Below are 17,991 nucleotides of genomic sequence, written 5' to 3' on the forward strand. Positions count from 1 at the left end.
TCACAAACTAACAGTGTTAGGAAATACTTAGGAGTTTCAACATAAACTTGAAAAGAGGGAAAAAATAATTTCCAATAACATCTTAAGTAGCTATACTGTTGAAATGGACTTTTCCACTATACCTCTCGCAAACCAAACAGAGTCTGTGCCAACACATTTGATATTTTCATAAAATTACTTTTAAGTTGTGCCATACAGATAAATGCTGACATAAAGAGAAGTGAATTAATAACAAAAGGCAATCACAAAAAAGGTAAACTTTTATGATTGTTGGTATTTTATTTTCCTACTTATGGAAAGTACTTAATGCCTGTGGCCATAATTAATATTAATTCTTAAATCTAAAAGTATAGCTGGAAGCACTTGCACAAAAAGGCTGACATCCCTGCTTGTGATTGACTGTTGGTTTGAAACTGTACTGTACTACCCTGAACGCCTCTCCCAGCGAATCTATGGCAGCAACAAGGCAGTGGTTGATTTGCAGATAGTAATGTCATGATGTCCCCCTCGGCACCATCCTCCATGTTCCTCATTACTGCTAATGTCAGAACCTCCTTTGCTTTTATTTTCTCTCTCTCTCTCTCTCTTGCTCTTTATCCTCCCTCAAACCCCCACCCCCAGTTCTCTATCTTGTGCCTCAGTCTTATTCTCTCTCTCTTCTTCTCCCTCACTGTCTCCCTTGTCTCGCTCCTTCTCAGCCCGGGCGTGTCTCCGAGCTCACCTCACAAAGCACAGCGTCAGAGAATCACAGTCTTGCCTGACATGACATGTAGGAGACGGTGGTGAGGAGCGGTAGGGACACACACACACTTGACAGCAGAAGGCAAGGCTCCTCTGCTCCCACTAATGAGACTCCTGACTGCTGTGTCAAACACACTTTGTGTGTGTGTGTGTGTGTGTGTGTATGTGGGCGTGCCCACACTCGCACAAAAAAAAGAAAGAATGTAGATGCAGAAATAATGAACACAAAAACAAGAAAGAGCACACAAATGGAAAGTAGATACTGTATGTGCCACACAAGCGTGGGTCATGGCGAAGGTGATTTTCATTTGTGTAAAATCCCCTCACAGAGAGATTTCACACATTTCTGACAGAAGCCATCTTCACCTTATTCTCCAGCTTTGAACTATAACAATTGCTGCAGATGGCAGACTACCATCAAAGTGAACTTATTGACATTTGTATGGTACACATGATCACACGATTCACTGAATCACACCTTGAGGTATGTATGTATGTGGCTTATTGTTTTTTCAACAAAAACCCACATATTTTTATAAAGATCTCTTTAAACAGGGTTTCACCCACATTAACTGACCCTACACATCCATATGATGTATTTACTTATTTATGGTCAAGGAAAGGTTTTGTTTTGCTCAGATAATAGTTCTGGTAAAAGAAAACAAACACAAAGAGAGTCTTCACTTTTCAATGAACACTTCCTTTTTTCAATAATCAAAACACACAAAATAAAAGAAAACCTTAAGTCAAAATGCCATGAAATTTAAGACATAATAAAGATACAGTCTATTTAAGATCATTTTGTGTCTTTGGTGAGATTTCGTTCCAGCATTTCTTTCTATTCCGACATCAAATCAGTGTAGTGGTAGTTCATGAGGTGGGGGTACTGCTAGGTAGACGAGTATGTAACCATGAAGAGACTGGGTAAACTTACATTTTTTTTATTATTGTGTCATGCGAAAATAATATGTCCGTCTATCTGCGTATACCCTCCACTACACCACTGGTGACAATCATCCAATCATTTCTAGAAACATTGTCTGCTACTTGGCTCCATCAAGAATGAATATTATGAGTTTGGCCTGTAGCTTGTGCCGTCCGGTGCAGTAACACAACTGCACACTACGCACTGCGTTACATGAATACACAAAGAGTTTTAATCATCCTGGCTCGAGTCACTCTTGTGCACATTAGCAGACATAGTAGCAGTGTTGTGTTGGACTGGTGGCTGGTGACACAGCAGGGGGAGACGTCCCTGAGTGAGATGACATGGGGATGGGTCTGCGCCACCACCAGGGCAGAATATTCCTGGTGGTGAAAAGCAGAATGAGCTGATGGATGGTTGAGATAGGGTACATTGCAATATGGACATGATTTCATGGCATGATAAATCTCTGCAGGGGCCTGTGGCTAAGTGTAATATGAAATCCCTTATCTATGGATCTGCTTCATAACACCGGCTATCTGCTGCAGCTGAATCTGCCTTTGTTTCTTTAGCTTCTGTTCTTTGCTTGAATGCTGCTGTTGATCACATCTACAGTATGGAGGACGATGATGACAACAACACGTGTGATAACACATCTTTTACTCGGTTGTTTTTGAAATATGATGTGATGAATTATCTAAATTGAAAATTGTCGCCGTGGAGATCCTCTTCCATTACCTGTGATCACACTGATAAGGCAGCGTTATTAGACGAGATTTCCCCTTGCTCACCATACTGTAGAAGCTGGCCTATGTTTTTACAAAACAAGTTGAAATTATACCTGCAATATATAGAAAATGCAATTTGTCTCACAGAACTGATCCTTTTAAAGTACAGTGTGTGTTATTTAACATCATCTCTTTAGAATTTCTGATAAAAAAGAAATAAGTTATGTCGGCACCTTTTCCTCTGATTAGCCTAATCCGATAGGTTAATTGACTTTATCAGGGCGGAGAAAATAGATGAGCTGCCATTCCAGCCTGCAAAAAAAATCCCCTTAAAATGAGGAAATTGGAAAATAACCCATATTTCTTTTAAGATATTTGTTAATATACAACTACAGTTTCATATCACATTGCCAGAGAAATAAGGCACTTTCTCCCAGGAGATGAGAAAAGAATTGAATTTTTCCTTATCGGTCATCTATTTTTCCACAGAATGCTATTACTTGCTGCCTGCCGTTGCTAGGCAACAGGAAATATTAATAGGCCCTTTTATTAGCTAGGCTTTAGCAGTGGAGTACTAAAATGAGGAAGTGGAAAACATGAATGTGTTACATAAATCTCTGAACCTTTCAGGGTTTGCACAAGTCTCTGTTTGTCCAGTGATTTATGGCTGTGATGGTTCATTTATGGGACAGGGAGGTGTGAAATGCCAAACGGAACATTAGCCTAAGGGACAATTTGAAAATAAATAATCACAAAAAAGTGAAAAGAGGGGGAAGCACTTTAAAGAACAGCCCATTTTTTTCCCTGCAGATTTCAAGAGGCCATCAAATAAGCAAATGATATTTTGTTTCTATGCCCGAATCAACATTGTAATAACTAATACAAGTCCCATTCTATCACTGGGCTTGTTGAACTGTGGTGGAAAGCGACACACATTCCATCATTTTTTCGCAGACACTCTAATCCCTTTAAAAAATGACTGAAAATTAAGGTCTTTCAAAGGAGAAATAGGTTTTCTTCATCTAAATGAATAGTATAGAATAAGGCAAAGCCTCAAAGAGCAAGAAGTATTTAAATGCATAAAAGTCCACATTGGGAAAAGTCTAAACACATTTAATTGCAATATTTCTAAAAAGTCACTTGATAAAAAGGGGTGTGACATACATTCATTTTTCAGACTCAGTATTAGTAGACCAAGATTGTCTCTATAAATGCATCACCTTTATCTCTCATCCACCTTTTTTTCCCTGTCCCATGTTTATACAAAAAACAGCAGGTGTACAGTATGCGATAATACGTTTGCTGAGACCCTCCATCAGAGAGAGAACACATTAAAACACACCTCTGCTCTCTTATCATTAATTCATCCTAGCTTGTCTGTGACAAGTTCAGTTGACATTGCAGCTCATATTTCATTCACGCAGGCTTGGAGAGCCAGCACCTGCCAGGAGCACTTAATGCCTCGTGAGTAAAAACTTAAGAAAGAATAGAAAGCACGGGCATACACTCAATTTAACATGACAATCGAGGTGGGATTAACACTTGATAATTAACCTCAACAACTGAAGATAAAGAGCTTGGGAGGAAATTCCTACATTTAAATGTTGGTGACAAAAGAAATTAAGAGTATGTATTTGAATATGAATACAGCCGGCACCACCCTCATTACAAAGAACTGACCCTCATTCAGGCGGATTCCCATCTTGTATTCTGGAAAATAACAAATGAGATAATACCTGGGAGTTTGATAGCACCAAGGCTGCATATACCTCTTTCTGCTTAAGCATAACCGTATAACATCGCATAACATCCTCTCGCTGATTATACATTCATCATCTGTTACATATTCAAAACATCACACCAGAGCTAGTTTGATGATGACTAATATTGTATGCATCACTGAGGAACATGAAAAAAACATAATCAAAGATCATTTATTTCAGTCGCAGGCACAGGTCATATGAATTTGAGGATCATTTTGAACATACCATCATTGAATATTGAGCTATTCAAATAGATTACAGAGGTAGCACAGGTTTGAAGCTAATATTTATATCCAGCTGATAATGAAATAGTTTTTGCTTCAGGCATGTTTTGATGTAAATAAAGACACAACAGACAACAACAAGGTCACTTCACTTGTGAGTCCAGAAAATATTCACTAGCAGCAGCAGATATGTGCATCTTTCTGAGCTGTATTGATAAGATCAATGCAACCTGAGCATGGCTATTAAATGTCTAATGTGTTTTGGAACTTGTAGATGCTATGACAGTGGAGAGAGAGAGAGAGAGAGAGAGAGAGAGAGAGAGAGAGAGAGAGAGAGAGAGAGAGAGAGAGAGAGAGAGAGAGAGAGAGAGAGAGAGAGAGAGAGAGAGAGAGAGAGAGAGAGAGAGAGAGAGAGAGAGAGAGACCCTGCCAAGTGCATCAGAGAAAATAACTCTGAAAGATATCAGGTTTGGCCAGGAGGGGCTTCAGCAAAAAAAGAACCTTATGAATTGAAAATGGCATCTTTACTTAATTAGGAGAGTACAGTCAATTATATCTTTCAGGTATTGAGAGTCAGCAGAGGAGAAAAACATTTTTAAAAGTCACCACCTCGGCATAAAAGTTAGCTTCCATCAACTCCTGCTCTGTTGATGATTTAAACTGCCTTATTTAAATGATTAGGCTGGCTATATTCAATGGTTTTCTCATGTCTGCAACTAACAATTATGTTCATTGCGAATTAATCTGAAGATTATTTTGACATAAATTCTGAAGCTGATCTGTATCACAGAAACACAAATTATTTTTCAATGATAGGGCATTCGTGCTGCATTTACATGGTGTTGGAATATTCCAACTGCATTAACATTGGGAGACAGGGCATGGCAGAGTCCATGTGCCCTTTGAGTTGATTAATGGTTTGGTTTGTAAAATGTCAGAACATACCTAAGCCTTTCAAAAAAGCCATTTCCAAAAAACCCAAGTTTATGTCTTTAAATTACCTGTTTTGCCCTACAACAACACAGAACAAAAACAAGCACATGTTCACATTAAGAACCAGTGACCAGTATGAATTGACACCCATTATCCAATTAATTTGATTAATCTAACCATTCGATTCAGATCCACTTACATATATTTCCTGTGCAGCCAAAGACCTCCATTGTTGTGTAACTACTAAAAACACAGCAATGAGCCCCACTGATACACTGGCTAACAGGTTCCTTCATTACCGTGAACATTGGCATCAAGTAAATTTTCCATTGTGCTGCTGTGAATACTCACTAAAGTAAACCAAATGTCTGCAGCTGAAAATAGTCCCCATCCAAATGTATTCCTGTTTGACTAACGTACTACAGTGCCAGTCCATTTGCAGAAATTATATATGAAACTATATTTGAAGAAGAAGAAGAAGAAGAAGAAGAAGAAGAAGAAGAAGAAGAAGAAGAAGAAGAAGAAGAAGAAGAAGAAGAAGAAGAAGAAGAAGAAGAAGAAGAAGAAGAAGAAGAAGAAGAAGATGATGATATGGTCAGAAAACTACAGACATGATAGGGAATCTAGTTTTGGTCTTTTCATCGGACATGTAGATAAACACTAAAAATACACTAATCGTATTTTTTAATATCCTCTGGTCTTTATTTTTTATACAAGTGAAAATATTGTCATCGGTCCAGAGGATCCACATCCACAATCCACGGTTGTGTCCACCTAAACACATCTAAACACCTCTTAGTGCCACAATTCACACCACAAACAAAACACACTGTCTTTTCTGTGTAACAGCTTCTTGACTATACGATCAACTGCTGTAGTGATACTGCTCTACTCTAAATGCTTTTTGTTATATAATCGCCCTATTTATTTTATGTTTATATTGTTGCACCAGCAATGGAGTACTTTCAAACGTTCTCATACTTGAATCACGTAGGAACGCATTTAGAAAGCTGAAGCTCTCAGCCTTTTGTTGAGATAGAATAACCTTATTTCACTCAACTGAATTATCTCGAAAATATCTAATAATGAAATCCAGGAGGTACAGAAAACTGGAGGTATATGCTCATTTTGAATAAGAGTTACCGCTTTCCTCTTTGCAATTTCTTCTTGCTCCCCCCCCCCCATACACTCTCTCCATCCTCACCCCTACTCTCTTCATCCAACTCTATTGCACTCTTTTCATTGCCCAGCTCACGTATTGAATCTGCCTGATGAAAACAGATCTCACTGCAGCACCACAATAGAATGGCTGATGCAGGAAAGATGAACCCTAATGGATTTTTTTTATGTCCTCAAGATTGAATGTACGTAAGGCCCGACCTCCAGATGTAGTGGATCCATTTCAACAGCAGAGATATTGTTTATAGTGAGGACACAGAAACACAGAGAAACTTGGTCGCACAAAAACAGTATGTCAACAGCAGCAAAATCCCTTTCTTTCTACATATGGTCAAATACTATATTTCTTTTATCCAAAATAAACTGTCTTAAATTAAAATTGACCTTCATTATTTATCTATCAATGTCAAGTGAGGTATTCATTATGATAGAATCTCATGTTTGAAATCCAGAGTTTGCTTAATTACTCTGCTTTACAGGCTGTGTCAAGGTGAGGCACCAATTTAATAGACACTCCGTTCTCAGCACAAATGAATCTCTGCTACGGTTTGGTAGTTTCACCAGGAAGCCTATTTGACTTAGAAATTTCTGAGTTCGCTTTATATGCTGCTTTTTTGCGGTGAAGTTGAAGCAGAGCCCTGAAAAGCTCTCAAATGTGTTCAAGGAGCTTCCCTCAGGGCCAGTTAGAAATATCAAGGTTTGGGAGGTTATAACATTTATAAAGATCACTGATCATCCTGTTAAAAGCTATAGTTTATTTTGTTTTTTGCGTTATCTATTGGCTTATAAATGACCCTGCATGTAAACTTAATTTGGACAAAATATCACATTCACAATGCAGTATGTGTTGCACTTATTTTTGCGTCTCCACTTTCAAAACCAAAACATCCTTTAAACGTATGTATGTGTTTAAATTATATTTTCACTGTGGGTAATTTCAAACATTTCAAATCTCATTTATTTAATTACACAACCTGAAATACTCTGTTAAAACCACCCAGTGTGCCCTCTATGGCAGTAACAAATATCCCGACTTCCAAGTGAAAGACTGGCCAATCAACCACCGTCTCCACAGTAAAGGTCATGACCAAAATGGGAAATGAATATGAAGATAAACGACACATGAATCCAATACCTAGGGAGAATATTGCAACATCATACTGTATATTATAAAGAATATGTTTATATTTAAGTTGTTTATCAAGCTGTACTTTGGCTATCTGCTCACTTCTGGTGAACATTATAGTAGATTATGCCGATAATATGCACCTGTATGTATTTAATGTATGCTGTATATAATTGAGTATCTTTTCTTTTCATTAACATACACGTAGTATGCGACTGACTTGTCATTTCTGAAGATGCCTCAGACAGAAAAAGAACAACATAAAACATGAACTAGGTTATAAACCACATCCAATCTTTTGCATTACTAAGGCACAGCTGTTGAGTGTAGCTATTTCTGTATCTTTTTATGACATCTCAGTCAATATCAACTAAGTCATGAAGGTATAATATTCTGAACACTTTGCATATGTTAATATTGTTGACCATATGTGCTTTTGCTTTTCTTACTGTCTCATTGCTCGAGAAAAAACATTCACATTTGTCAACATTAAAAAACAAACCCTAACAAAAATGTTACTCAGTGCACCTCTATTACAATATTTACATTTTGGTCACTAAATAGGATCCAAAAAAGACAACATTACTTTGAACATCACTTAATTACTGAGCTTTTCCATACCATGTTGAGCTATATGTATCATGTATGAGAGCCTGCTAATTGGAGACTCTTTGCTTATTGCAGCATATAGATTATGCTTCACATATAAGCTTTACATATATCATTTGTTGTGATAGAAACCTGTTCTATTTCCGGTCATTCTCATGAACGCAATTACGGTTTGGAGATGCTAATTTGTGAAGGAGTAGTTCTGTGTGGAGCTGAGGGAGTAATCAGTGCGTATTCATGTTTGAAGGCTTGACAGATTGACCGATGCATTCTGTCGAGGTAGATATGATGCTGATGGATTTACCCACAATCCTTTTCTCCATGCATCAGAGCTGACATAGCAACGGCTGAACAATCATTCAGTACCCCCACTTAGCGCCCTTCTTCATATCTTGAAAATTACATTTACCTTATAGGGTTGCAATCTGTTTCATATTAGATATCTCATAAAAATGGCTGTTTTGGATGTTTTGCAATATCTAAAAAGCTTTGAAAATATTTTTAAGAGTCAAATTTGTCCAGTCTCCCATGTGCTCCATCATCTTTCCCCCCCTAAATTGCAACTTTTTATTTGCCTCAGTGTATGGTACGGTGTCTGTACAGTGTTTTTTTGTGTGTGCATGAGAAGTTTAATAGTTTGCCCTCATATCCTCCTGGGCATCTCAGATACAAAAAAAAAAAACTTCTTCAAAGTCCTACAGTTTTGATTTATGCCAGTAGAGTTTAAGTCACACCCTAAACTAAAAGTGTTTAGTTTAAGTAAAACTCTCTTTCCTCTGAGGCATTAAAAAAACTTTCACTTTCATTAAAGGACTAAATTGTCCAAAACATTTGTGACCATTGCTGAAAATATTCTCTGACTCTTTAAACATCAGCTTTCTGGTGTTACAGGGAATGTTTCAGTCCATGTAATGCTACTCACCGAGGGCATTTGGCTGGAGACGAGGTGGCTGTCCTGTGCCAGCATGTTAGTCATCATGAGTGTGGGCAGCTCTGGGTAGGAATATGGGTTGATGAGCCCATTGTGTTGCAGCGAGTGGCAGAGGTAGCCTGTAGAGTCGTGCTCCATCAGGTGAAGAAGAGGAGGCTCTGGGTGGTTAGGTGGAGTGATGGGGGGGATCTCATAGTCTTCATCCCCAGCTCCATTTCCACTTCCCGAGCCACCACCTCCACCTCCTCCCCCACCTCCGCCAGTCTGACCTGTGTAGCTCTGAGAGGAAGACACAAAGATAAAAAAGTGAGAAAAGGGAAGCGGTGGATATCCGTAGATCAATCTAAAGCTAAGTTATAACTGATTTCTATATGAAACTAGTCCATATGGGTAACAGATGTAGACATTCAGTTTACAGTGATAGAGTTACTAGATAGAGAGGAATAGTTATTTCAGGCGCCAAGTGTTCCAAAAGTCCTGTTAATTTCCTGTACAGACAAATCCGGTGAAATACCGGAAGTGAACAAGCTGCCATTGTTGCGGTGGTGTGTTCCTCCAGTATGCGCACGATTGAATGGGAACTGTCATTATAGGTGTTCCTTTTCTACAACCTTCACAAACCTTTACCTCATGAAGAGTACTTGTGATTATTTAACTCCATCACTGATTAACTCAGCTACTTGACGTTTACATTGTGGTCATTAGGTTGCCTTAGTTGGAGCAACTTATATTTCACAATAACACCACATTGAGTTCATTTACCCATGGCAGCCTTGATAGAGGCATCTAACGTGAGCTAGCTAAGAAGTGTTAGCTTAGCTGAAATGACTTTTTCACCGATTTAAGCTAGGCAGCCACATGCTGTTCAAAGTCTGTTTGTTGTTAAAAAATATGTTAATATTCTTGATCCACTTCTGGCGAACATCTAAACGACCAGGGAATCAATGTAGAGTAGACTGTCTGGCCTCAGACAGGGGCACTCTTCATGAGTCAACAGAAGGGAAGAAGACCAGAGTTTGCCGTGCTGAACTTCTCGCTCTTGAAGGTAGGCAGTTGTCAGGGCGGTTGTCAGGGAACCAGTGTGAAACCAGTTTTAAGCTAACTGTCAAAATGGATCTCCAAAAGGAAATGTATATCTAGATACCTTTCCATTAACTATTGCTTAGTTTAAACTGCAGGTAACCATAGTAATATCAACCCATTATTATTGAAACTCACATTACCATGAGAGAAATTGAAAACTACAAACAAAAATGTGAATAACTGTTACAGTCGTGCTAAAGTGCAATAATATACGTGTGGTGTTCAAATATAGAAAATAAGACTCTGTATCTGTTATTTTCATATATCAGGACACCTTGTTGTGTATTATTGTTTACAGAGTGTTAGATAGGAACACATAATAATAAACTGAATACTGACACTCTGTGATTCTCCATTTCATGCTGAGGACTCCAGGATAAAGGAAAATATTTGGTACACTACCTGTAATAACTGTACTAACTATTATTCTGGTTATCGGTTATTCAAAATGTATTCATGCTTGGATCCCCTGACCACTGTTGGTCAATGCAACTACTACTGTTGTTCAAGTAACCCTTTCAATATTTAAGGCTGATGTCAAGGCAACCTTACAAATCATTAATGGTCACCAATCTTCTTCTTGCATCTTGTCCACCAATGAATTATGTTTCCTGCCATTCTACAAATAGCTTTGTAAACTGTTTAAATTCTGATCTGTCATTTTATTACAAGAGGTGTAATTTTGTTTCACATGTTGAACGTCTCATTTCAAAACAAAAACTCAAAGCTCAGCGATCAGTAATAAAGAAGACCAACAGCCTCTGTATTTGTGTGCTGTCGCGTTAACACAGTAAGTCCAATCAGATCAAAGTTCTGTACAGAGCAAGAAGAAAAGAAAAATAGCAGGGAAATTCAATGGGGAATGAAAAGCAATTTTGTCTGAGACGATCCAACTTGACTCCCATTGTAATGACTGAGTCAAATTAATCATCACAAATAATATTCTGGTGTCAGCCATTCAAGGGTTTTTTAATAGAATTTTTATGATTCATGTCTCGCAGTATACATCAAACAGTCAGTTCTGCAACATTTCTGAAATAAATTCAATATCATCTTTGTGTAGGCTGTCATCCTCGGCAGCAGAGTGGTCATTTATCTCTCAAACAGATACTTTTAGAGAATAAGGGGCATGTGGAGATGGAAGAAAGGAGAGAGGATACAGGGCACATTTTTTTCAACCCTGTTATATTATAAAGGTGAGTGTAAAGGTCCATTCCGTGGTGTTGTGACCATATAAATTACAGGTTTGTTAAGATATATAATGGAAATAATTGACTTCTAATTTATAAATTAGCATTTATATCTCGTTGGAATAAAAGAAAATGATTAATAATATGATTAAAATGTATCTAATGTCTTTAAAGGAATACCAATCTAAGGCAGTAAGCACAAAGCTAGATGAGAGGAATTTCATTAAGTTACAATAACTAAAACACTAAAACATTCATTTTAATTTGACCACAAAAAGGATGTCAGGGATGTTTTATTGTGAAGCAAGAATGTAGACATAGACTCAGCGTTTAAAGCACACTTTCATCTGTCTACATGTTACACCAAATGAAAAAAAGAATAGAAAAAGAAGTGTTGTCTCAATTTGATTTACTTTGTCCTTACATAGCCTGCAACCACTTGTTATTAATTTTCTGGACTGTCCTTTGAAGACAGATGTTTTTGTAAACCTTTGGGAATAGTGTTATTGTTTGGTCTAATGGACAAGAAAACGAACATTTCCTGAGATTCAATTTCCCTCATAATTGTTGGAAGGAAACTAAATTGTCTGCTGTAAACATTGGAGCCATTGTGTAAAGTGAGTCCCTGTGCGTGTCCCTCGGAGCCTTCACATCTTCCACTGTGCTTCACTACGACCACTGTGTAATCTGAAGACTGCTGCGCTTAGTCATCATCTAACATGTTCATCAACCTTTTGTTTTCTCAGTTTACAAATATATATCCATGCTACAGAAACATTTCCCGGTCCCCTCCGTTGCTTTTGATTGTGCAAAGGGACACGGACTGAGGATGTGTCATGTGTTAGATTGCTGTGAGGGCTCATCCAGTGCCCTTGATGATAAAATGTAAATACCAAGGACGTTCCCAGTTGGATTGTGGCAAGATAAATTATTCATGTGCCTCTATTCAGAATGAGCTTGCATGTACAGAAGCACATGTACACTCTGGCTAATGTATACTCTTTTCCCCTTTAAAAGTAAAATCCAAACAAAGGCAATGTATTTGATGGATCGTATAGACCAGCATGTGCCCTAGTATGGAATTGGCTTTTCAAACAAAAGCTTCCTATTCTTTTCCCCCTATGAGGCACTCGTCATGTGTTTACTTTCAGTAGTCAGTGCAACAGTCCAAAAGCTGAATTACACAGATTCTATTTTCTCACTGAAAGATCCTTTATTTCCCTGTGCTGATCAATACCACACACTATTAGGTACATTTTTTTCCAATACACAGTATGCTCAGTCTGCACAGTGAGCGAAACACAATCTGTAACATTTTAATTAAGAGACAGATCTCTCGACTGTAAGTGTTACATACCAGCACACCTTTCATTTGAAAGAAACAGATGAATAGACAGTTGGTCTGGGACTGAGAGAGAAAATAACATTGATTGGGAGCTTTCCAGCTCGTCTTCTATTTGGCACAGATCTCTGTAACACTGCCTGAGTATTCAAGCCTTCTGGAGCTGATATTGACTGAGGCTAATGGCTTATTATCTGTACATTCTTCTTATTAGATTATTGTTGTGCCTAATGCCTGTAGAAATCTGGATTTAAGACACAACCCAAATAATATTAAATTGTATATTCACCATCAAATATAATACCGTATATATGCACAATAAAAGAGTGGCATGCTGTTTAGTGTCTGTAAAACACTTCATGATCTTGGCATAATGTTGTTGCTATATGTAACTAATAATTTGATAACTGGTTGATCGTTTAAGCCATTTAAAAACAGAAATACCAAACATGTGATGATTTTCTGGGTTTTATATTATTATAACCTTGGGCTGGGTATTGTTTAAAAAACCATGATACCAGTACCTTTTAAAGTCATACCTATATGTACTTCATTTAAAATAATCCAACCACCACAGTCATCTAGTGTAGCCATACTTTTTTCAGTGGAGTCTCAGCTGAACTGCCAAGTAAATAAATAATAAATAAATAAATACTTGTTGCAGCATCTTTGGTAGTGGGCCAATTGCACTTTACATTAAATCAAAACCTGCAAAAGGGATCAGGTATAATTTGACTGGAGAAGTTTTAATAGTACTTGGTACATGATTATTTCAAATCAAGTACCAACACCTGGCCCTATTATAATCTAGATATGATTTTGACTGTTAGTCAGACATTGGTCTTTCGCTCTAAGAAGTTAGAATTTTTTTTACTTTTTGTTTTTATTCCATAGACTATGGTTTATCAGTGAACACAGAAACTATAACCATATTACCTAAAAAAAGGAACATTATTATACAGAAATTATTTTGAAAGGTGGCCCACACACTGTGAACATTTCCTCTTTAAAATATCCAGCTATGTAGACATCAAGTCACGCAATAAGAACATAAGTGCATAAATATAATCAGTCCGTGTGCTTTTTTCCACACAGATGCAGAGTTTGGAGTCCTCTCAAGTCAGCGTTTGTTTCGGGGAGAGAGGGCGGGACCGAAAGCTTGGAGACAGACGATGACAGATCTGCCATACCACTAATGTGCACTTATCTGCCTATTGGAGAGCTTTGTCACAGTGGTGATTTATGCTTAAAATCCCCCACACTCTACCACTTCCATCACCAGCGACACTCCATTCCAGCACCTTCCTGTATTCTCCGTGCAGCTCTCTGCACACAGAGACAAAGTCAGGCCCCGTTATCTTTCCCTTTCACGCAGTCCGGTTTGTAAAGAAAACGGTGGATTTATCTTTGGGAAGATTTGAGAGCATCCTCTATTTACATTCGCTCTGCCATCGATCTCCCAGAGGAAGATTATACTGTATATTTATGAATGATCCTGTGTACACAGAGCTCTTGTTTTAATGTGACACAACAGAGTCAAATAGCTGTTAAAAAGATCCCTTACTTTCAAACGCTTGATCTGAACGGCATAAACTGATCTGCTTTTTCTGTTTATTGGGCTGTTTGTTTTTGATACTCCTACTTCTCTTTTCCCCTTTCCTCTTTCTCTCTCTCTTTATCTTTTCATCTCTCTCAGTCAGCTTAATTAAATCCATAGCTGTTCTGCTGCTACAATATCATGTCAGGGGGGTATCAACACACCACAAAGCCTTCTCTAGGAGAGCCCAAAGAGGGGGGGAGGGGGAGGGGGGGCTGTAAGATTCAGTTACAGCCACCCTACACCTTAACTCTCCTTTTCCTCTCTCGACTAGCCCAACCCCAAGCCCGGCCTGTCCCGCACAGGGTCCAAACAGTATTGGTCCCTGCCCCACATCCCACGGACCACAATCAACCCCCCACCCCGTCCAACCGCACCCTCTTGCCAATCCCTCTGTCATCTCATCTCTCTGTAAAACAGCCAGGCTGCATTATTTATCCGTCACTACATTACTGTTCAAATCAAGAAAGGAGCTGTGGCTGGGGATGGGGATGCAAAACCACCGTGTACTTGGTTTCTGTTCGGTGAATGAATGGGATGGTAGGATGGAAAATGAAAAGGTGAGAGAAAAAGAGACAGAGAGAGAGAGAGAGAGAGACAGAGAGAGAGAGAGAGAGAGAAAGAGAGAGAGAGAGAGAGAGAGAGAGGAGAGAGAGAGAGAGAGAGAGAGAGAGAGAGAGAGAGAGAGAGAGAATGGGAGGCAGCAAGGGGGTGAGACAGAAAAAATATTGTTAAAGTCACGCTCTTTCTAGATAATAAAATCCAGCTATCTCTTCAGCCCTGGCCACAGCTCAGTGAGAAGATATGATGATGCTCTGTGACAAATGTGCTTTTTATTTATCATTATGGAAGGGAAAATATGGAGGGAATGGTGGAAATAATTAAAGTGAATAACAACTTTCCAAAGTCCATAGATGCAGATGGCCCGATTCACCCCAGATGCTGAGTTGATTACTAACTAACCTCCCACTGACTAAAACTCGCCTTTCTAATTGCTTATATTTCCCCCCTTTTCTTTTATGTTTCCTTCCCTTCTTCTCCCTCGTGTATCCTGTTCCCAGTGCTCGTCTCACTTGTCAGTCAAGGTCAGGAGGTCATCCTCATCTGATCGCGTGTCAGAGCAGATTAGAATCAGAGCTTTTGTGCAATGTCATATTTCATTATGCATTTGACTCATCTGGCAGGTCAATGGGTCAGTATGATTTGATTGGATGACAGAAATGATATAATTTGTGTTTAACCCTAGGCTGTATGAGGCTCTGAGTGGCGTACTAATGCATTTTACAAAGACGGGGCAGACCCTCTCCACAAGCAACTAATTTGAAGTGGCACACCGCAGAGTTGAAGGAGACTCACAACTATTGCACAACATGCAGAGGTTATAAGGGAGGCTTTATCAAATAATAAACACAACCTCCCTTGTACCTCTGTTTCTGTCTGTCTCTTGCACACGTTCTTTTTATACTGCAAACTGAACTGTACCCAGATACTAGCTGTCTTTTGAGCCTAAAATGTTGGTTTTCCCTTCTTTTGTCTTTCTTTAACAACTTGATTCACTGAAAATGTCTAACTGACCCTATTCTCTCTTGTTTTTTGTTTGTCCCTGTTTATTCCTCACTGTTTAATAACACTTGATTTTAGCGAGGGAGGGGACTAATGGAGAAGTACTGTCAGCAACAACAACCACATCATTATTGCTGAACATTCAACTGGAAAACAAACATTTAAATAGCTCCAAAATGAATATAGAATAGAATGGGATATAATATATATGTTGGAAGGGTTTATATTTTATTGTTTGATAAATAAACATGTACAGTGCCTTGCAAAAGTACCCCCCCCCCCCCCCCCCCCCCCCCTTGGCTTTTTACCTATTTTACATTACAGTCTTTAGTTTGATGTTTTTTAAATCTGAATTGTATGTGATGGATCATAACACAATAGTCTAAGTTGGTGAAGTGAAATGAGAAAAATATATAGATAACAATTTTTTAGAAATAAAAAACTGAAAATTGGCATGTGCATATTTATTCACCCCCTTTGTTATGAAGCCCATAAAATGCTCCAGTGAAAGCAATCACCTTGAGAAGTCACATAATTAGTGAAATGATGTCCACCTGTGTGCAAATGTCACATGATCCGTCTGTGCATATATAAACCTTTTTTTAAAGGCCCCAAAGGCTGCAACACCTGAGCAAGAGGCACCACTAACCAAACACTGCCATGAAGACCAATGAACGTTCCAAACAAGTACAGTAAGGGACAATGTTGTTTAGAATTACAAGTCAGGGTTAGGTCATAAGTAACTATCCAAATCTTTGATGATCCACAGGAGCACCATCAAATCTATCATAACCAAATGGAAAGAACATGGCACAACAGCAAACCTGCAAACAGCCGCCCGTCAAAACTCACGGACCGGGCAAGAAGGGCATTAATCAGAGAGGCAGCGCAGAGACCTAAGGTAACCCTAGAGGAGCTCCAGAGTTCCACAGCAATCACTGGAGTATCTGTACATAGGACGACAATAATCCGTACGCTCAATAGAGTTGGGCTTTAGTGGCCAGAAGAAAGCCATTACTTTCATCAAAAAACAAAATGGCACGTTTTGAGTTTGCGAAAAGGTGCTCTGGTTTGTTGAGACTAAAATTGAATTCCGGCCATCAAAGACAATGTTATGTCTGTTGCAAACCCAACACATCACACCACCCACAGAACACCATCCATTCAGCAGCCAGGACTGGGAAACTCATCACAGTTGAAGGAAAGATGGATGGTGCTAAATACAGGGATATTCTTGAACAAAACTTGTACCACTGTGCGGGATTTGAGGCTAGGGTGGAGGTTCACCTTCCAACACGACAATGACCCCAAACACACTACTTAGGCAACACTTGAGTGGTTTAAGGGGAAACATGTAAATGTGTTGAAATGACCTAGTCAAAGCCCAGACCTCAATCCAATAGAACATCTGTGTTCAGACTTAAAGATTGCTGTTCACAAGCGCAAACAATGCAACTTGAAGGAGCAGGAGCAGTTTTGCAAGGAAGAATGGGCAAAAATCCCTGTGGTAAGATGAGGAAAGCTCATAGAGACTTATCCAAAGCAACTTGGAGCTGTGATTGCCGCAAAAGGTGGTTCTACAAAGTATTGACTTTAAGGGGGTGAATAGTTATGCACATTGACTTTTTCTGTTATTTTGTCCTATTTGTTGTTTGCTTCACACAAAAAAAAAAAATCTTCAAAGTTGTCGGCATGTCCAGTAAATTAAATGATGCAAATCCTCAAACAATCCATGTTAATTCCAGGTTGTTAGGCAAGAAAACATGAAAAACTATCTATACGTCCCGCTGGTTTGCATCCCATGCACAAGAAGAGTTCAGGACCTTGCGGTGGTAATGATATGCATATGTTGCACAGTGTCAGTGAAAACTTAACTGTGATCTCTACTAATGCGATCAGAAAACAATAATGGGTGCTCACGATTGCTTAGGTTTCCTAATAGTCAAGTAGAATGATTGTGATGTTGATGTTGGTACTGCTGCGGGTGATAAGGGCAGAAGGGGCGAGAGGAAGATGACTGTGAATGGAGTAGAAAATGGAGAAGGAGCAGGGGAAAG

The 17,991-nt window shown here is 38.8% G+C and overlaps 1 protein-coding gene across 1 annotated transcript in view; it reads right to left on the reverse strand.

Annotated features, from left to right (window-relative positions):
* The window catches only part of tox2 (TOX high mobility group box family member 2), a 95,597-nt gene that overhangs the window by 19,194 nt on the left and 58,412 nt on the right, over positions 1-17,991 (reverse strand). Inside the window, exon 4 of the mRNA XM_083938439.1 lies at positions 9,151-9,438. Coding sequence (XP_083794565.1) covers positions 9,151-9,438 — 288 coding nt within the window. The remainder of the gene's footprint in view (positions 1-9,150; positions 9,439-17,991) is intronic.

This window comes from Echiichthys vipera, assembly GCF_963691815.1.
Source record: "Echiichthys vipera genome assembly, chromosome: X".
NCBI lineage: Eukaryota > Metazoa > Chordata > Actinopteri > Perciformes > Trachinidae > Echiichthys > Echiichthys vipera.